The sequence below is a fragment of the Triturus cristatus genome, chromosome 3_2 (assembly GCF_964204655.1).
Source record: "Triturus cristatus chromosome 3_2, aTriCri1.1, whole genome shotgun sequence".
In the NCBI taxonomy this organism is placed as follows: Eukaryota; Metazoa; Chordata; class Amphibia; order Caudata; family Salamandridae; genus Triturus; species Triturus cristatus.
Window position 1 is genome coordinate 154,597,525 of NC_140584.1, and position 15,346 is coordinate 154,612,870.

The 15,346-nt window shown below is 41.9% G+C and overlaps 1 protein-coding gene across 1 annotated transcript in view; it reads left to right on the forward strand.

Moving 5' to 3' along the window:
• Positions 1–15,346, forward strand: part of LOC146856932 (transient receptor potential cation channel subfamily V member 6-like) — a 254,437-nt gene that overhangs the window by 223,615 nt on the left and 15,476 nt on the right. Inside the window, exons 9-12 of the mRNA XM_085647392.1 lie at positions 8,064–8,150; positions 8,243–8,319; positions 8,733–8,898; positions 10,510–10,576. Coding sequence (XP_085503518.1) covers positions 8,064–8,150; positions 8,243–8,319; positions 8,733–8,898; positions 10,510–10,576 — 397 coding nt within the window. The remainder of the gene's footprint in view (positions 1–8,063; positions 8,151–8,242; positions 8,320–8,732; positions 8,899–10,509; positions 10,577–15,346) is intronic.

The following is a 15,346-nucleotide window of genomic DNA, read 5'->3' on the forward strand; positions in this document are numbered from 1 at the left end:
GTCTCTCCCAAGGAGTTAGGGAGGAAGGCTGACCTTTGGGTTAAGACTAAGGTGTCCAAAATGTCCCATGGTGGGGGTGACCAAAAGAAATGGGTTGTTAATCCCCCCAAGGGAAATATGTGGGACAGTCTAAAGAAAAAGAAAGAGTCTTCTAAAGACCCCCCCAACAACTAGTCAGGAGGGTGGGCCCACAGGCACTTCACAATCAAAGGGTGGGTACCAGGGTAAGAACTGGGATCCCCAAAAGGCTTGAAGTTTCAATTATAAGGCCAATGGACACCAAACTGGGTGTCCCTGATCCAGCGGAAGCTAAGAAAAACTTGTTTCCATATACTTACATATTTTCATAAACTTCTCTAACTATTTTCCTCTCTGGGCCCATATCAAAATACATAAACAAATATAGATCCTCCAATGGATCTTTTATGTGAGCTAACAGGGACTTGGATATTAAGAGATCATGGGGCAAATCCTTATGAGGACCTGGAATACGAAGATGCCAAATTCATGCTGACAATAAACAAACTTACCATAGACATTTATTGATAAATCTTACAATAAGAAATTTGACACTAAGAATGATTCAAATACAATGCAATCTCTCATGATATCTTTTATCTAAGCCTCAATTTGAATGGTCAAGAAACACAAATCACATGTAAGCTTTTTACATACAGATTCAGAAAATAGACATATGCTGATCACTTAGGGGATAAAAGAAAGAGAGAGACATATGAATAAGCCAAACGCAGCATTCCGGTGATACAAGCCAAATATGCAGAGTTGAAGCGTAAGGAGTCACAGTAATGAGTCTATAAACTCTTCAGCCACAGAATTATACCTGCACACTTTACCAGCCGGCAAAGTACAGGTTGAGTTAGTTCAGAAAGTTCAGTTCAAAATGGGTTTGGCATAGGGAAAAAATCAAAGTTCAGTCCGACAACATGCCAGGCAAGGAAAATGAAAATGATAACCAGCCCCGACTCCTCCTCCAAGCAGGCAATTATACTTCCAAAAGTTCTCAGTTTACACCCACAAAGTATCATTTCTATCGTGCGTTATGGTTTCCATTGGTTTTCCACAGTGGGCAGCTCATGGTGTGAGCAATACCTCACTTTGGGCCAGATGTACGACCCTTTTCTGCAGCCCCAAAGGGAAGATCCTCCTGTTTGCGACCTAAAAAAAGGGTGATGGCATGTACAAATGCTATTTTGCGAGTCACTGACTCGCAAAATAGCATTTGCGACTCCCGCTATTAGTAAGAGGCGTCGCGTCCTAATAGTGAGTCACCATGACATATACAATTGTTTTGTGACCACATTTGTGGCCGTAAAACACTCGCAATTTACCACCTACTTCAAGTAGGTGGTAAAGCACTCGCGAAGGGGAAGGGATCCCCAGGGGACGCTTTCCCCCTTTGTGAGTATGTAAGTTTAATTTTTCTTTTTTAAATGCATCCCGTTTCCCTTTAAGGAATGCAATTTGCGAGTTGCAAATTGGTGGGTCATACATCTGGCCCTAAGAAATCCAGAAGCATTCAATAATCTTTTTGCCAAATCATCAATTTCAACAACTTTATCATTTCCATCCTTTCCTCAAAAGTAAGGAAATTAATTTGTTCATTGTCTGTCCGTTCCCAGACGCTCTCTCTGGGTTTGCAATTGTATTGCTACATTTCTGTCAAAAGTGTTGCTGAATCAGAAAAGGACTGATTGTTCATAGGCTTAAAAAGAAACTCTCCAAAATTTTCATAGCATCTGAAATGACTACATCAGCTAGATTCGGCTTTCCAAAACGAGGAAAGAGAAGCATTTTGAGGCCTACACGAAAACTTTTTAAACCAATATTAAGGTATGATTAATATAAAACACACATTAACATGAATAAATCAGTTTTCTTCATAAAGTTGACTTGTTATTCTTTTCTCCAAAAATTACATGTCAATATTAGGTACTACTAAAAAGAACATTTCACACATTTCTATTTTTCAAACAGATTACTATGAGTCACTTTTGTTACATTTATTTTTCAAGTATTACTAGAGTAAAACAGCTAATCCTGTACTGTTAAGCATCTTTAAACTAAATATTTCAATAATTTTCAAGTTCTTCATTATGTAAACATTTCTTTACATTTATCCCGTTAGGTAATCAGCAGCACATTTTCTGAGTTAACCATATTTGATTTCTTAAACATGTGTCTACATTGCATTAGCAAATAACTGTTTTTTCTCTTTGTTTATGTCTTTTAAATTTCAGGTTTCCAGAACACTTCTGCATTCTTTTACGATGCAGTAAAAGATGTCATGTTTTTCGTCATCATCTATTTTGCACATTTCATTAAAATTAGTAATGTAGCTCTCATTTAATAGTGAGAATTGATAGAGTGGTACTGTGTCAGCAATACAGAGAGTTCTTACTCTCATTGGCCCAAGACATCCCCCTGGCTGGGCATCTTGGCCATGGAAAGACTTGGAGTAGGCTAGTCGTCCATTTCTACTGGCAAAACATGTCTCAGAAGGTGAAGGAGTTTTCCAACTCCTGTGTTTTGCAACTCGAGTACTGTGTCAAGACAGGTAAACACACAAAGCCCCTCTCAATTCCACTCCCAGAGGTCGGGGTTCCCTTTGAAAGGTTAGGATTTGACATAGTTATCCCCTTGACCCTCCCACAGCATCAGGAAAACAGATTTATGTTGGTGGTAGTGGATCATGCCACCAGGTATCCTGAAGCAATTCCCCTTAGGACTGTAACTGCTCCTGCAGTTGCCAGGGCCCTCATCAGTATCTTTACTAGAGTGGGCTTTCCTAAGGAGGTGGTATCAGATATAGGTAGTAACTTCATGTCTCGCTTTCTAAAAGCTAAGTGGGCTCAGTGTGGGGTGACGTACAAGTTTACCACCCCATATCACCCAGAAGCCAATAGTCTAGTTGATAGATTCAACAAGACCATGAAAGGTATGGTCATAGGACTCCCTGAAAAACTCAGAAGGAGATGGGATGCCCTTTCGCATGCCTGCTTTTTGCCTACAGAGAAGTGCCAAAGAAGGGTGTGGGCTTTAGTCCCTTTGAACGTCTGGTTTGGTCATCCTGTAAGGGGACCACTATGTCTAGTGAATGAAGGCTGGGAGAAACCTCTCCAAGAGCCCAAGCTAGATATTGTGGACTATGTGCTTGGCCTACGTTCAAGGATGGCTGAGTACATGGGTAAAGCAACAAAAACACTCGAGGAAAGCCAAGAGCTCTAGAAGCTCTGGTATGATCAAAAGGCTGCACTGGTGGAGTTCCAAACAGGGCAGATGGTATGGGTATTGGAGCCTATGGATCCTAGGGCCCTCCAGTGCAAATGGAGTGGTCTCTACCATATCCTTGAGAGGACAAGTGAGATCACCTACTTGGTTGACCTAGGCACTTGCAGGAGCCCTCACAGGATTATCCATGTAAACTGCCTGAAGCCTTTCTATAATAGGGCTGATGTGACCATGCTGATGGTCACTGATGGGGATCAGGAAGAAGAGAGTGAACCTCTCTCTGATCTCCTCTTCCATAATCCCAAAGATGGGTCAGTTGAAGGAGTTGTCCTCTCAGACATCCTTTCTGCCCAAAAGCAAGCTGACTACAGACAAGTTCTGAGTCAGTATGCTGGGCTCTTTTCCCTAACTATAACAAAGTACGGTTTGAAGCCGGAGGGTCTAAGGGAGAGTTTAAAGACCGCACAGGGTTTATTCCCCTAAATCAAGACAAATAACAGTACGAAACCCTGAGGTCTATCCGACGCTAAGAAAGTGTGAAAACCACTACATCAAATTCAAAGACAAAATGTGGAACACAACCAATGTCTACGCCCAATAGATGTATCTTTGGGCATATCCCTTTATAGGACGAAATCCCTCACTCACCAAAGGTGACATGCTTCATCATTTGGGATTCTCCTCCCAGAGGAAAAACCTAGTTCCTCTGGGGGCTACAACCCCCTCTCTGAGAGGGAGGAGCTCAGGGATGTTTTATCATGTGATATCGGATGTTCTAAATCCACAAATGTAGAGCTCAAAGTATGAGTGAGGGCGCAGCGCAAAACAAGAAAAAATGTGAGGGAAAGTGAAATATAAAACTAGCTCAGGAACGTGAAAAAGCTTTAATGGAGAACGTTCCTGGCCAGGATTAAAAATATGCACACCAACAGTCAACAGATAATTAGACCTTGGTGATGAAACAATCGGTCAACATGTTTCTGCCATGTAGCCTGTAAGTAAGCTCGGCATTCATCAGGACCTATACTACTGCTGCGTGCAAAGGAAATGTGTTGTTAACACAAAAAGGATACAAAGGACACACTCTTGCAGTGTGTCCATAGGTTGATGCAGATAACCCGTGCACACTGGGTAAATCACCACACCTCAACCTGGCAACCGCTCAGGAGGGGAGCACCGCTCTGTCCGTCGGTACGCCGGCGCCGTTTTGAGCCTGATGCCGGAGGGGCATCCTGGTATACCCGTGATGTGGACACCGAGATAGCACACCTGTCAAAAACAAAATATACAGACAGTCTGACCAAGTTAAGGAGCACATCAGAGCTGAAGTTAGCAAGATACTGGAGTTAGGAGGGACTGAACCATCTGAAACTCCCTGGGCAAGCCAAGTTGTCTTAGTCCTCAAGCATCATTCCAAGGGTGGAAGACCAGAGCTGAGGTGTTGTGTGGACTATAGATGTCACAATGCTGTTACCAAGACAGATGCACACCCTATCACAAGAGCTGATAAACTGATTGACAGGTTGGGGCAGTCAAATTTCCCAGTACTTTTATTTGATTTCAGGGTACTGGCAGATTGGTCTGACCACAGGAGCAAAAGAGAAATCGGCCTTCTTGACCCCAGATGGACATTACCAGTTCATTGTAATGCATTTGGATTAAAGAATGCCCCTGCCACCTTCCAAAGGTTGATGAACAAAGTCCTTGCTGGGTTGGAGTCTTTTAATGCAGCATATCTTGATGATATTGCTGTCTATAAATCTACTTGGCAGGATTACCTGATCCACCTTAGCATGTGGGAATGAAAAATACAGAAATGGCGTTATAAACCCAGAATTGGTGTTAGCCAAACTCAGGGTAGCTATGAGCTCAAGATCACCCAAGACACCCCTGGATTACAATGTGGAGATCTGATGTAACCAGATAGGCAGCAGCTGAGATAGCAATTCAATGCACCATGACCACAAAAATGGCTAAACGTGCCATATTAGATGCAAGGGAGACAGCTCTAAAGGTTTTCACCAAGTTATTCGAAACGCGACCCCCGCAGATGTATATTACATCACTCACTTGTGTAGGTGGACACTAGGAAATATATCTGGACAGTAGGAAACATGATGGGAACTAGAGATGACTAAGCTGAAAGTTGCAGAAAATACTCTTAGACAGGGTAAAAGGAAGAAATCTAGGAGTGGTGCTGAAAGGAAAACTGTATACCAAAGACAATAAAATGTTTTATGTGCTACTCATGCCTATTTCCAAGAGTCAAGAAGTATAAAATATATGTAATCTGTGTGACAACGTCACAGGTTCATGGTTGAGACTTACAATGTAAATTTAAATATGCACTTAGTGTGAATTTACTTATAATGTATGCTAAGAGAAACATAGAAAAATATGTTTAACAAAAAAAACAAGGAAATGTGTTGCTTGTTTTAAAATGTTTCCCTGTGAGTGACGTATATGCTCAATTATTCTGGTTAATGTCGAAGAGGTAAATGCGACTTATGGTAGGTGATAAACAGGTGACAATGACATCTAAATATTACTTCCACAGGTATAACTGTGATAGTGTTTGTTAGATTTGTTACTGTCATATAGAGATGATGCACTTAAAAGGTTGGTCCAGAGCGCTAATAAAAGCATAATGATCAATAATACCACGTACCATGTCACAATATTTTTTACGTATGCCTGTCCTCAATTTGATGAGTATGGAGTATAAATGATGAGCGTCAAGAGTGCGTAGCGTTATCAGCCAATCTTCTAAGGGGCAATGTATATATCAAATAATAGCTTGCTGTAAGAAGGGACCAGTGTATTGTTCTGTATGGAGTATAAATGATGAGCGTCAAGAGTGCGTAGCGTTATCAGCCAATCTTCTAAGGGGCAATGTATATATCAAATAATAGCTTGCTGTAAGAAGGGACCAGTGTATGTGTTCTGTCTCTTTCTTTCCCTGGAAGGGGGAGGTGTTGCGACGGGGTAGACTTGGGTATTTTTGCCAATGACAAAAAAAAATTCTAAGGTCAGCTTTGGCGGTGGAACAGGAGTGTGAGGGATGGGAGAGGGGGATATGTGAGCCAGCCTGCCAGGCCAGGAATGGATAGGGAAAGGCATTTGTAAACAGTCCCCTAGAATATATAATATTCGGAGTGAAAATAGTGTTTCTTGGCCTTTCCTTCACTATCAAGATAAGTATGAAGGTTTACACTATTGTGGAATAAAGGCCCCTTGAGGGTGGGTAGTAACATACAGGTTCCAATTCAAAAGCTTCATCATAAAATAGACCATTGATGATGATGAGAGGGAGGTGGAGACTGACCATCGGGATTGTTTTCAACAACTGGAGCTAAACCTTCCTCTATCGAAGAACAGTGTCATATGTATGCAAACATTTCACAACGCAGTTAAAAACCCCAAGGTGTACAAGACCTTACCTCCTCTGCTTATAAATGTTTTTGTGACTGATGGTAAGTGGGCCATTTTCTCAGGGGCCTTGGATTATATTGCTAGCAAAAGAGATGTGTAGTGTTTTTAATTGCATTATATGAAGTTGATTTGCAGTTGGATGGTGAGTGGTATGGAATTCTTGTCCCAGCCATTGAAACATTTCCTGCTTCCATGGGATTTGTCTTATGTTCTGGGCAACAGTTTTTTTTCGTGGTGTAGACCTGGGTTTTTATGATTGGGTTTAATGCTTTCTCCTGGTAAAAGACAGCTGATGTCCATTCAGGGCTGTATCAAACAATACCCCAAAAAATATTCCATTAGCAGTTAATGATCAGCTTATTTTTCATCGATGCAATTCTCTGAATTTCTGAAAATTAGATAATGCCAGTCTTTAAAATGTACAAGAAGATAACAAAAATACCTTAAGTGATAGAAACATAGTTCTAAGCTGTAGCAGGATCAGATATAATACTAAAATGTACTTATTGAAGTCAATGAATGCAGGTCTAGAGCAATAATTTGATGCCAGAATTAGACCCATTCAAATAAATTGAAATGAAATATGAATCGATTGTGCTCACTGTGGTGTTGCAGGCCCAAATACCAGCGAGTGTTCAGTTTGTTTTAAATGGGCTATGCATTATTGACGGTCCGCCGACTGGTTCTAATGGTGGGATCTATGCTGTCATGTAGCTGTGCTTCACATTATGGAATAGAGTAGCAGGGCCCAATTCAAAAAGCCTTTTCTATAGGTAGTTGTGCCTAACCCCTGTCTTAGATGCTATTCATACCAGGACTTCCAAGCCTAATTCACAAAGCATTATCATTAAGTAGGTGTGTTTTCCTCCAGGCTAAGGTGTAACAAACTCAAGGAAAAAAGTTTGTGAGTATCAAAATAATTTTTCTGTGAGTAGGCATGTCCTGATATGGGAATTCATGAATAGGACAGATGTAGCGCGTGCATGTTTATTTGTAATTTGCATATAAAACAGGAAGAAAACATAACTACCCCTAGAAGAAGTTGTGTCAGTCAAGCCCACAGTTGGCCTTCGGTGGAGATATATGTGATTGTCTGAAACTGGGGGCTTCTTTACTGGAATTACATTAATAAAGATTTTTGACCAAATCTGGAACTGTTTCTTATACACAGCTGTGACAGAAAGACAACATTATCTAAATTAAGGACCATTAAACCAGCTAAACCTTCTAGAATACAACTGCTTCAATATACTGGGCTGCTACTTTACATATTAAGAGTGGTGTTAAATGTGCAGAGTGAACAAAAGTGAATAGAAAGTAACTGTTGGACAAAATATAATTTAATTATTAAGCTAACCACGTTATCGCCTTTTTTCATGAAGGACTCGTATGTGACCGTGCAAGATTTTCTGCGGCTTGTGGGAGAACTGATCTGTGTGACTGGGGCAATAGCAATATTATTGCTGCAGGTACGTGGGGAGTCCACACTGAGGCTTAGTGCAACCTATTGATGTGCTGTTCATATCTGCCATGATGCCACAACTAAAATGATTTATTTTAGATTACAGATGTGCTGCATTCTGGATATAGGAGATTCTTTCGTCAGACCATTTGGGCAGAACCATTCAGCATCATTATGTAAGACTGCACTTGAATGAAAAGTCCCACACTCTACACAGCACACTGTCTTTTCATTACCCTGTTTAGCTCCATTCCACCCACATAAGTAATTTTTAGTACATCAACTCATAAGTATTCATAGGTATCAACATGTTGCTTTAACATGAGTGTTCCTTCTTATCACACATCTCACTATCGAGAACATCCATTGCCGTAGACAATACTTTAATTAATCACTTTCTGGATGTTTGCTTTAGCCAATACAAAATCTCAAACTATCCAAAACAAGATGGGTGATGGAATATTAAGATCCCCTCTTCCAACAGAAGCCCTGTACAAAGCTTACAAATTCCTCAACAGTGGCATATAGGAAGGGAATAGCTTTATTGGAAGTCTGACATCTAACAAGGTTTTTTTCTCTGTCCCTGCAGCATGACCTTTGCTCTTCTCATTCTGGTCATTCTGGTCATGCGAGTAACCACCACAGATGGGGAAGAGATCCCAATGGCAATAGCCGTGGTTCTCGGTTGGTGTTATATCCTCTACTTCTCTCGAGGCTCAAAGCTGGTTGGACCATTCACCATCATGATTCAGAAAGTGAGTAATGACATATTAATCAAAACCATAACACAATACATTACTAGAAAACATTTCTACTATATCATACATGTTTTGACAAAAGAGGATGGGGTGCAAATTAACTCTGAAAATACCTCTGTACTGTCTTCCATTGAATGAATTATGTTTAGTTTATCTGCCTTGTTACTGATTAGGCCCAACCATAAGCAAATGAGTTTTGATCTTAACCCTAAAGAGACATTCGGATCGGAAAAAGCCATGCAGCTTCCTCTCTGAGTAGGAACACTAGCAAAACCTGCTATGTTTCAGTCTTATTGAGCCTTATTGTTAAGGTGTGTTTTAGGTTGCTATTGCTTAGCGAGCTTAGAACCCACATCTTGTCATACTTCACCCACCTAGTGGCATCATATAAACATCAAAAAAAGTGATGGATGGAAATGAGTCAATTAGTCCTAACCACTATAACTTCTACAGGGAAGAATTCCATTTCACACTCCTTTTAGTTATAGGTGCTATTACAGAACAGGACCATCAATATGTAAATCAGTCTTGGTTCTGCCTATAATGGGGCACTTGACCTAGACTTTTAGGCTGCATCAAACTGAGTTGGAACAAAACCAACCTCAGAAGTATTTTGTCTTGTTGAGCTTAATTGGTGGGATGAAACGTGAGTACCCATGGCACAGCAAGCACAGAACCAATTTATGAACAAATGCCTACAATTTAAGAAGAGTCATTTAGGAAGCAGAAAAGTGATATGTGGAAATTATCTGGGAATTTCTCGGGTAACATTCAATACAATATTTTTTAGCACTTCCAAGCATACTACACAGCTGCAATAAATGAAACTGGTCTGAATCATGAAAAAAATTACATCACAATATTACTGTGTATGTGTTTTATATTTTAATTTCTATTTGGTCAGTGAATGCAAAGTATTAAGACCCACCATACGGCATTGTTGCAGTAGCACCAGAGAGCAACTTAACAGAAAAAGGTTTTCTATTTTGTATATATGTTTTGTCAAATCATTTTATGTTAGTGGCCCTTAAAGAGACCTTCCCAATTCAAACTCTGTTTCCTAATAAGAATATGGTCTGTCTGCATCAACATAATATATAGCTAAAGTAATAGTAATAGAATATAATGCTATTTCAAGTTACTAAGGAGTTCTGTGGCCATATAGAGGAACAAAGCCGAAGGCTGAGCACCTTTATAAGGTCATGGATCTCCGTGGTGACTTTAATTATCCCTTTAAAATACAGAAGAGGGCATTTTATTCCTTATAATACATGGTCATACCATTGCTCTTTCCATTAACTGCCTAAATCCTTGGTGTCTTGCTCTTCAATTTTCATTGCAGACAAGAAGAATAAAAACAAAATCTGTATTTAGAATTAAAAGCAGTAAGTATTTTTTGAAAAAGATATCCAAATCAGTTTAATGGTGGTCAGGTTAAAGTACCCTTTCTCTCTTTGTATTTGATTGTAGAGATGTAACGACTCATCTGTAATAAGGAAATTAGAGATTGGCTTTTATACTAAGATTACAGCGTTCCATGTATTATTTTTATGCACTCATATCTGAGTAATACCAACTTTTAAAGCGTGGTGTCTCCTCTCCCTTCAGATGGCTTATGGTGACCTCCTGCGTTTTTGCTGGCTAATGATAGTGGTGATCTTGGGCTATAGCACAGGTAAATGAGACATTGTATTTGTACCTAGCCCAGTTAAAGCACAAGGACCATGATTATGCAAAGCCTCGGAGCTACAGCCTGCTGTTAAATGAGGCTGCCACGAGAAGAAGCTGCCACTGCATTATGCAACTAAGCAAAATCCGGATATTATGGTTTGGTTTCCCTGCAGCGGGAATCCCTGTCTGACATCACTAACAAATAAGTGGGTGGGACTTCATTGGCATGAGACTGCACCAATATGATTAAGGCATCCTTCTCTAATGCCAACTTCACTGAAAGCAAATTTGGTCTTAAGGTGTTTGTGCTATAAGACAAATATAGGCTAGAATAGTAACATGCATTTAATCACAATTAAGCTGTAAAGCGAGCTAGCAAATCAGCTAAGCTCAAGAAACATAGGCATAAGTACATAACAGCGTAATCAAGAAGATCTTTGGTGACCAATGATGATCAACATTGATTTATCGGTAAACCTATACAAAGGAATAGAATAGCAATGGGGCAACAAGTAGAGGTGTGGCACTTCATGATCAGAGCATGGCGGGCTGTGTGACTTTATTTACAACGACCTATAATAAACACCACTTTTCAGCCTAGGTTCAAGGATTGAGCAGTCATTCACAATACCTGTAAGGATATCAGTATATATCAGTGGAAAACTGGTGATGGATTCTTGGGGATTCCTTCTCCTACAAGGTACCTTTAAGTGAATCTTCTGGGGGAGCACAGAGTCATCAAATGCAAAAGTGTGTCTTGAAAACAGTGAACTCAGGAAGATGTAGTTCATTTCCCAGTTGATATAAAGGTAATTTCACAGTAATCATGAAATGTCAAAGATCATCTGAAAGTATAAGTTATGCTCCGAGATCAAATGGAAATACCTCCACACATAAGAAACATCTTTGTTCTTTAAGTGGGCCTCTAGCCAAAGGTATTTGATCCATGTTTCCACCACCATATTTTAGAAAATCCCTAAATTGTTCTTCTTTACTGGTACACGTGATACCTGTAAAAATCTAGATAGTACCACAAGTGAGAGGGGAGATACCATAATGCCTCGTTTGTGTTCCATTTGCACTGGAACCTTGTAGTGGTCCGGTCGCGTGATATGTCCCTACACCCCTTTCTACTCCAAAACACCAGACTCAGGAGTCAGGGTCCAACCTATTTATTAATGGGACAGCTCCAAGGCTTCTTGGGGCAGGGAGAAGGATATGGCTGTAACAAAAAGGAAATTAACAAAAGTAAGGAGGTGTTGAGTCCTTGTATCCTGGTCTTTATCCTGGGTAACCACTGTTCTGGACAGAGTCTGATGAAATGGCTGGTAGAGTCTTTCCGTCCCTTCGTACTGTCCAGGTCGTCTCCTCGGGAGGGAACTGGGAAAAACAAAAAAAGAATACACAAGGTCAGGGTACGGCCCTAAATTTTTGTATCCCAAGATAAAAAAATTTCACCAGTGCTCGCCCCTCTGCATAGGGGTGAGGTAAGGCGTCCAACTACGGCGGTGCCGCCCACAAACCCGTCCACCAGCCCTTAAGTGATAAAATAGATAAGCGGGTCCCTTGCCTGAGCCCACAACCCTCCAGGGCTGTGGGGAGGAGAGTCACAGCCTCTGTTTACCTCGAGGGAGTACTGGACTCGGGCGTGTTGCTCCCTGAGCATATCTCGTCGGTGCTGTCCTCCTCTTCTTTGCGGCGAGCATTTCCATCGTCCCTCCGCTCCCTGGATCCTTCCTGTCAGCGTTCTTCTTCTCTGTCTCCTCCCATGTAGAGTCGCATTTCTGTCAGCTCCTCAGTCTTCGGAGTTTTTCCCTTTTCTGTCACTCGGCCTTTTGACTCTTGGATCGTCGGAAGCAGGCTTCTGGTCCAGTTGCATGGAACGTGAATCTCACTTCCGGGCTGGGACAGTCCGGCAGCTATGTTAGAATCGGCATGGCAGTTCACTGTAACAATCCCGGATCCATCACAAACCTCTAACAAAAAGAAGGCTACGCTTTTGTGTATAATTTATGGAAAGGGATAAACCCACTTGAGGAAGCCAATGTGTACCCAGTCTGTCTTTTCTAATAAGGATGGTATTTCAAGTTTTTTCACATTGTTGAGCAGTGTGCCCAGAAGCAAATGAGCCACATTTCTCCTAAATACACGAAAGGTTAATTCTGCTGTCATTTTCTCTTACTATATCACCAGCATCCTTGATCTATTGATTTACATTGAGCCTTAAAGACCATGGTTGGGAGAGGGCAACATGCGTTCTAGGAGATCCAAAGATGTTGGTACTCTGACATTGCTACCTCTCCTTTTTTGGCCAATCAACCACTCACTCGACAGCGGGCTTACCCACTTTCCAACAGGAAGTCATTCAATCTTCCTACCCCTAACCTCCCTTACATCGCCCACTCGCCTTGCGTGCCCGTACATCGGAGAGGGAACTCTCCATTAGTGGATTTCCTCCACCCCTCCTGTTCTTATCTCCCCTCCGCCCTCTCCACTGCCCAACACTCCTCCTCCCCTCCACGTGACCCCTAAACCACATTCAGATCCTGCTTCTAAGCTCAAGAAAATAAACCTTGAACTGCTAACTCTCAAAACTGTCATCCAAAAACTCATTAAGTCCACCGAAGAGTTAGCCCTTGATCTCTCTTACAACATGTCCACACGTGAGATCCCTCATCTCTCTTCCAATATGACATCACATGAGATCCCGCATATCATCCACCCGACACCCCCTGCCCAGAATTCGAATACCACTCCCTAAACTAACGCCCCGTCTAGATCTGCCAGATCCAAAAATCCATATTCAGACCCTGATATTCTCTTCCTTGAGTACACCTCTCCATACTCAGAACCTGATATTCTCTCCATCCTCCTTGAGTACACCTCTCCTCTTTCGGCTATCTCAGTCCCTGCTAGATCCTCACAAACAGCCCCACTAAATGTCCCTAACTCAACATTCCTTCATCATGGTAATGTGGAACCCATCTAAAGCATCACGCCCAACCCCCATAGAACGCCCAGACTCAACGCCAATTCCATAAACATCAATAACCTCATGTGGATCCCCACTACACAACCCGCGCTTACTGACACCTTGCACAAATCACACCTGAAAAGCATGTCATTTAACTGCAGATCAGCGGTGAAACATGCCAAAGACCTTGCTGATCTCATCCTTGCCCAAGATCTGGACCTCCTTATCCTAACAGAAACATGGCTCAACGACTCCTCTGGCCCTATCCTTGACCTATTAGTCCCTCCCGGTCACAACATTATCAGACTCGACCGAGTTAAGAAAACAGGAGGTGGCATAGCCTGTATCTTCTGCAACTCTCTCATAACAGAACAGTCCCCTTCAGCTAATCTCTCATCCTGTGAATACCTATGCATAGATATCACAAGCACGCATAGACCCTTATGCAGCCTTTACATCTTCTGCCACCCCCCAGGTGATAACCTCCATCTAATTGAACAAATTATGGCAACCATCTCCTCCAACCTGGGCCGACACTGCGCCCAGATCTTCCTTGGTGACTTCAATCTCCACTGGAATGACCCGCACGAACAGATGGTTACAACCCTCAAAAACTTCCTACCCGACCTCTCTCTGACCCAATTCTGCGACAGCCCCACACACAACTTAGGCTCGACACTGGATCTCATCCTCTCCAACCCCAACTCCATTCATCTCGATTCCATTCTCCCCTGTGACTGGTCTGACCATCATTATATCAACTTCCTGATACTTGAAAGTTAAAACCACAAAAATGCACAACCACTGAAACTAAAACACTGGAAAATATCGCTCCATAACACAAGCGTTAATGAGTGCATAGTGCGATGCAATTTCTCCCTTCTGCCGCCTGCAAACATGAACAACGTTTACGACCTTACCAAACACTATAACAATGCCATGCTATCTGCCTTGAATGATAGGGCCCCCTACAACTAAAAAGAATCCCAATAAAAGACTCCAAACCTTGGTTCAATGGCAGACTAAATGCGGACAGATGCAGTCTAAGACTAGCTGAATGCAAGTGGAGATCCACTCCCTCCACTGATCTTCTAAAAACGCTAAGATTCAAAAGAAGTAGATGCACCAAACTCATTAGAACGGCGAAAGCCAACTTTTTCAAATACCAACCTGACAAAGCCAAAAATCGCCCGAAACTACTTTTTGAGCTCATTAAATCACAATCCAACAACACCTCTACCCAAGCTCAACACCTCGCTCGCCCGTAACCAAACTGCGATGCGGTTGCTGAATTCTTCCTCGAAAAGATTAACAAAATCGAATCAGATCTAAGGTCTGCTGCACTCATTCCCTCGCCCTCTCCTGACTCCTCTGTCTCCACACCCCTGCCCTCACCTCATCGTCTCTCCCTCAAAAACAATGCTTCATGGAGTCAATTCACTCCCCTCAATGACATTACCATCCTCAATATTCTCTCAACCCTTAAACCCTCAAATCACTTACCCCTTACCCCCAACCTCTTTAAAGAAATGAGAGGTTCACTAGCACCGCTCTGGTCCAAGATCATCAATGCCTCACTTCTTCAAGGTGACATCCCGGACTGCTTGAAGTCGGGCCTAGTGCTCCCTATTCTCAAAAAACCCTGTTGACCTGAACAACTACCGCCCAATCACAAACATACCCACCCTGGCAAAATTTCTCGAGAAATGTGTTCATGTACAACTACGCAAACACATTGAGCAATTCCAGCTTCTCGACCTATTCCAATCGGGCTTCTGCACTGGCCACAGCACCGAAACG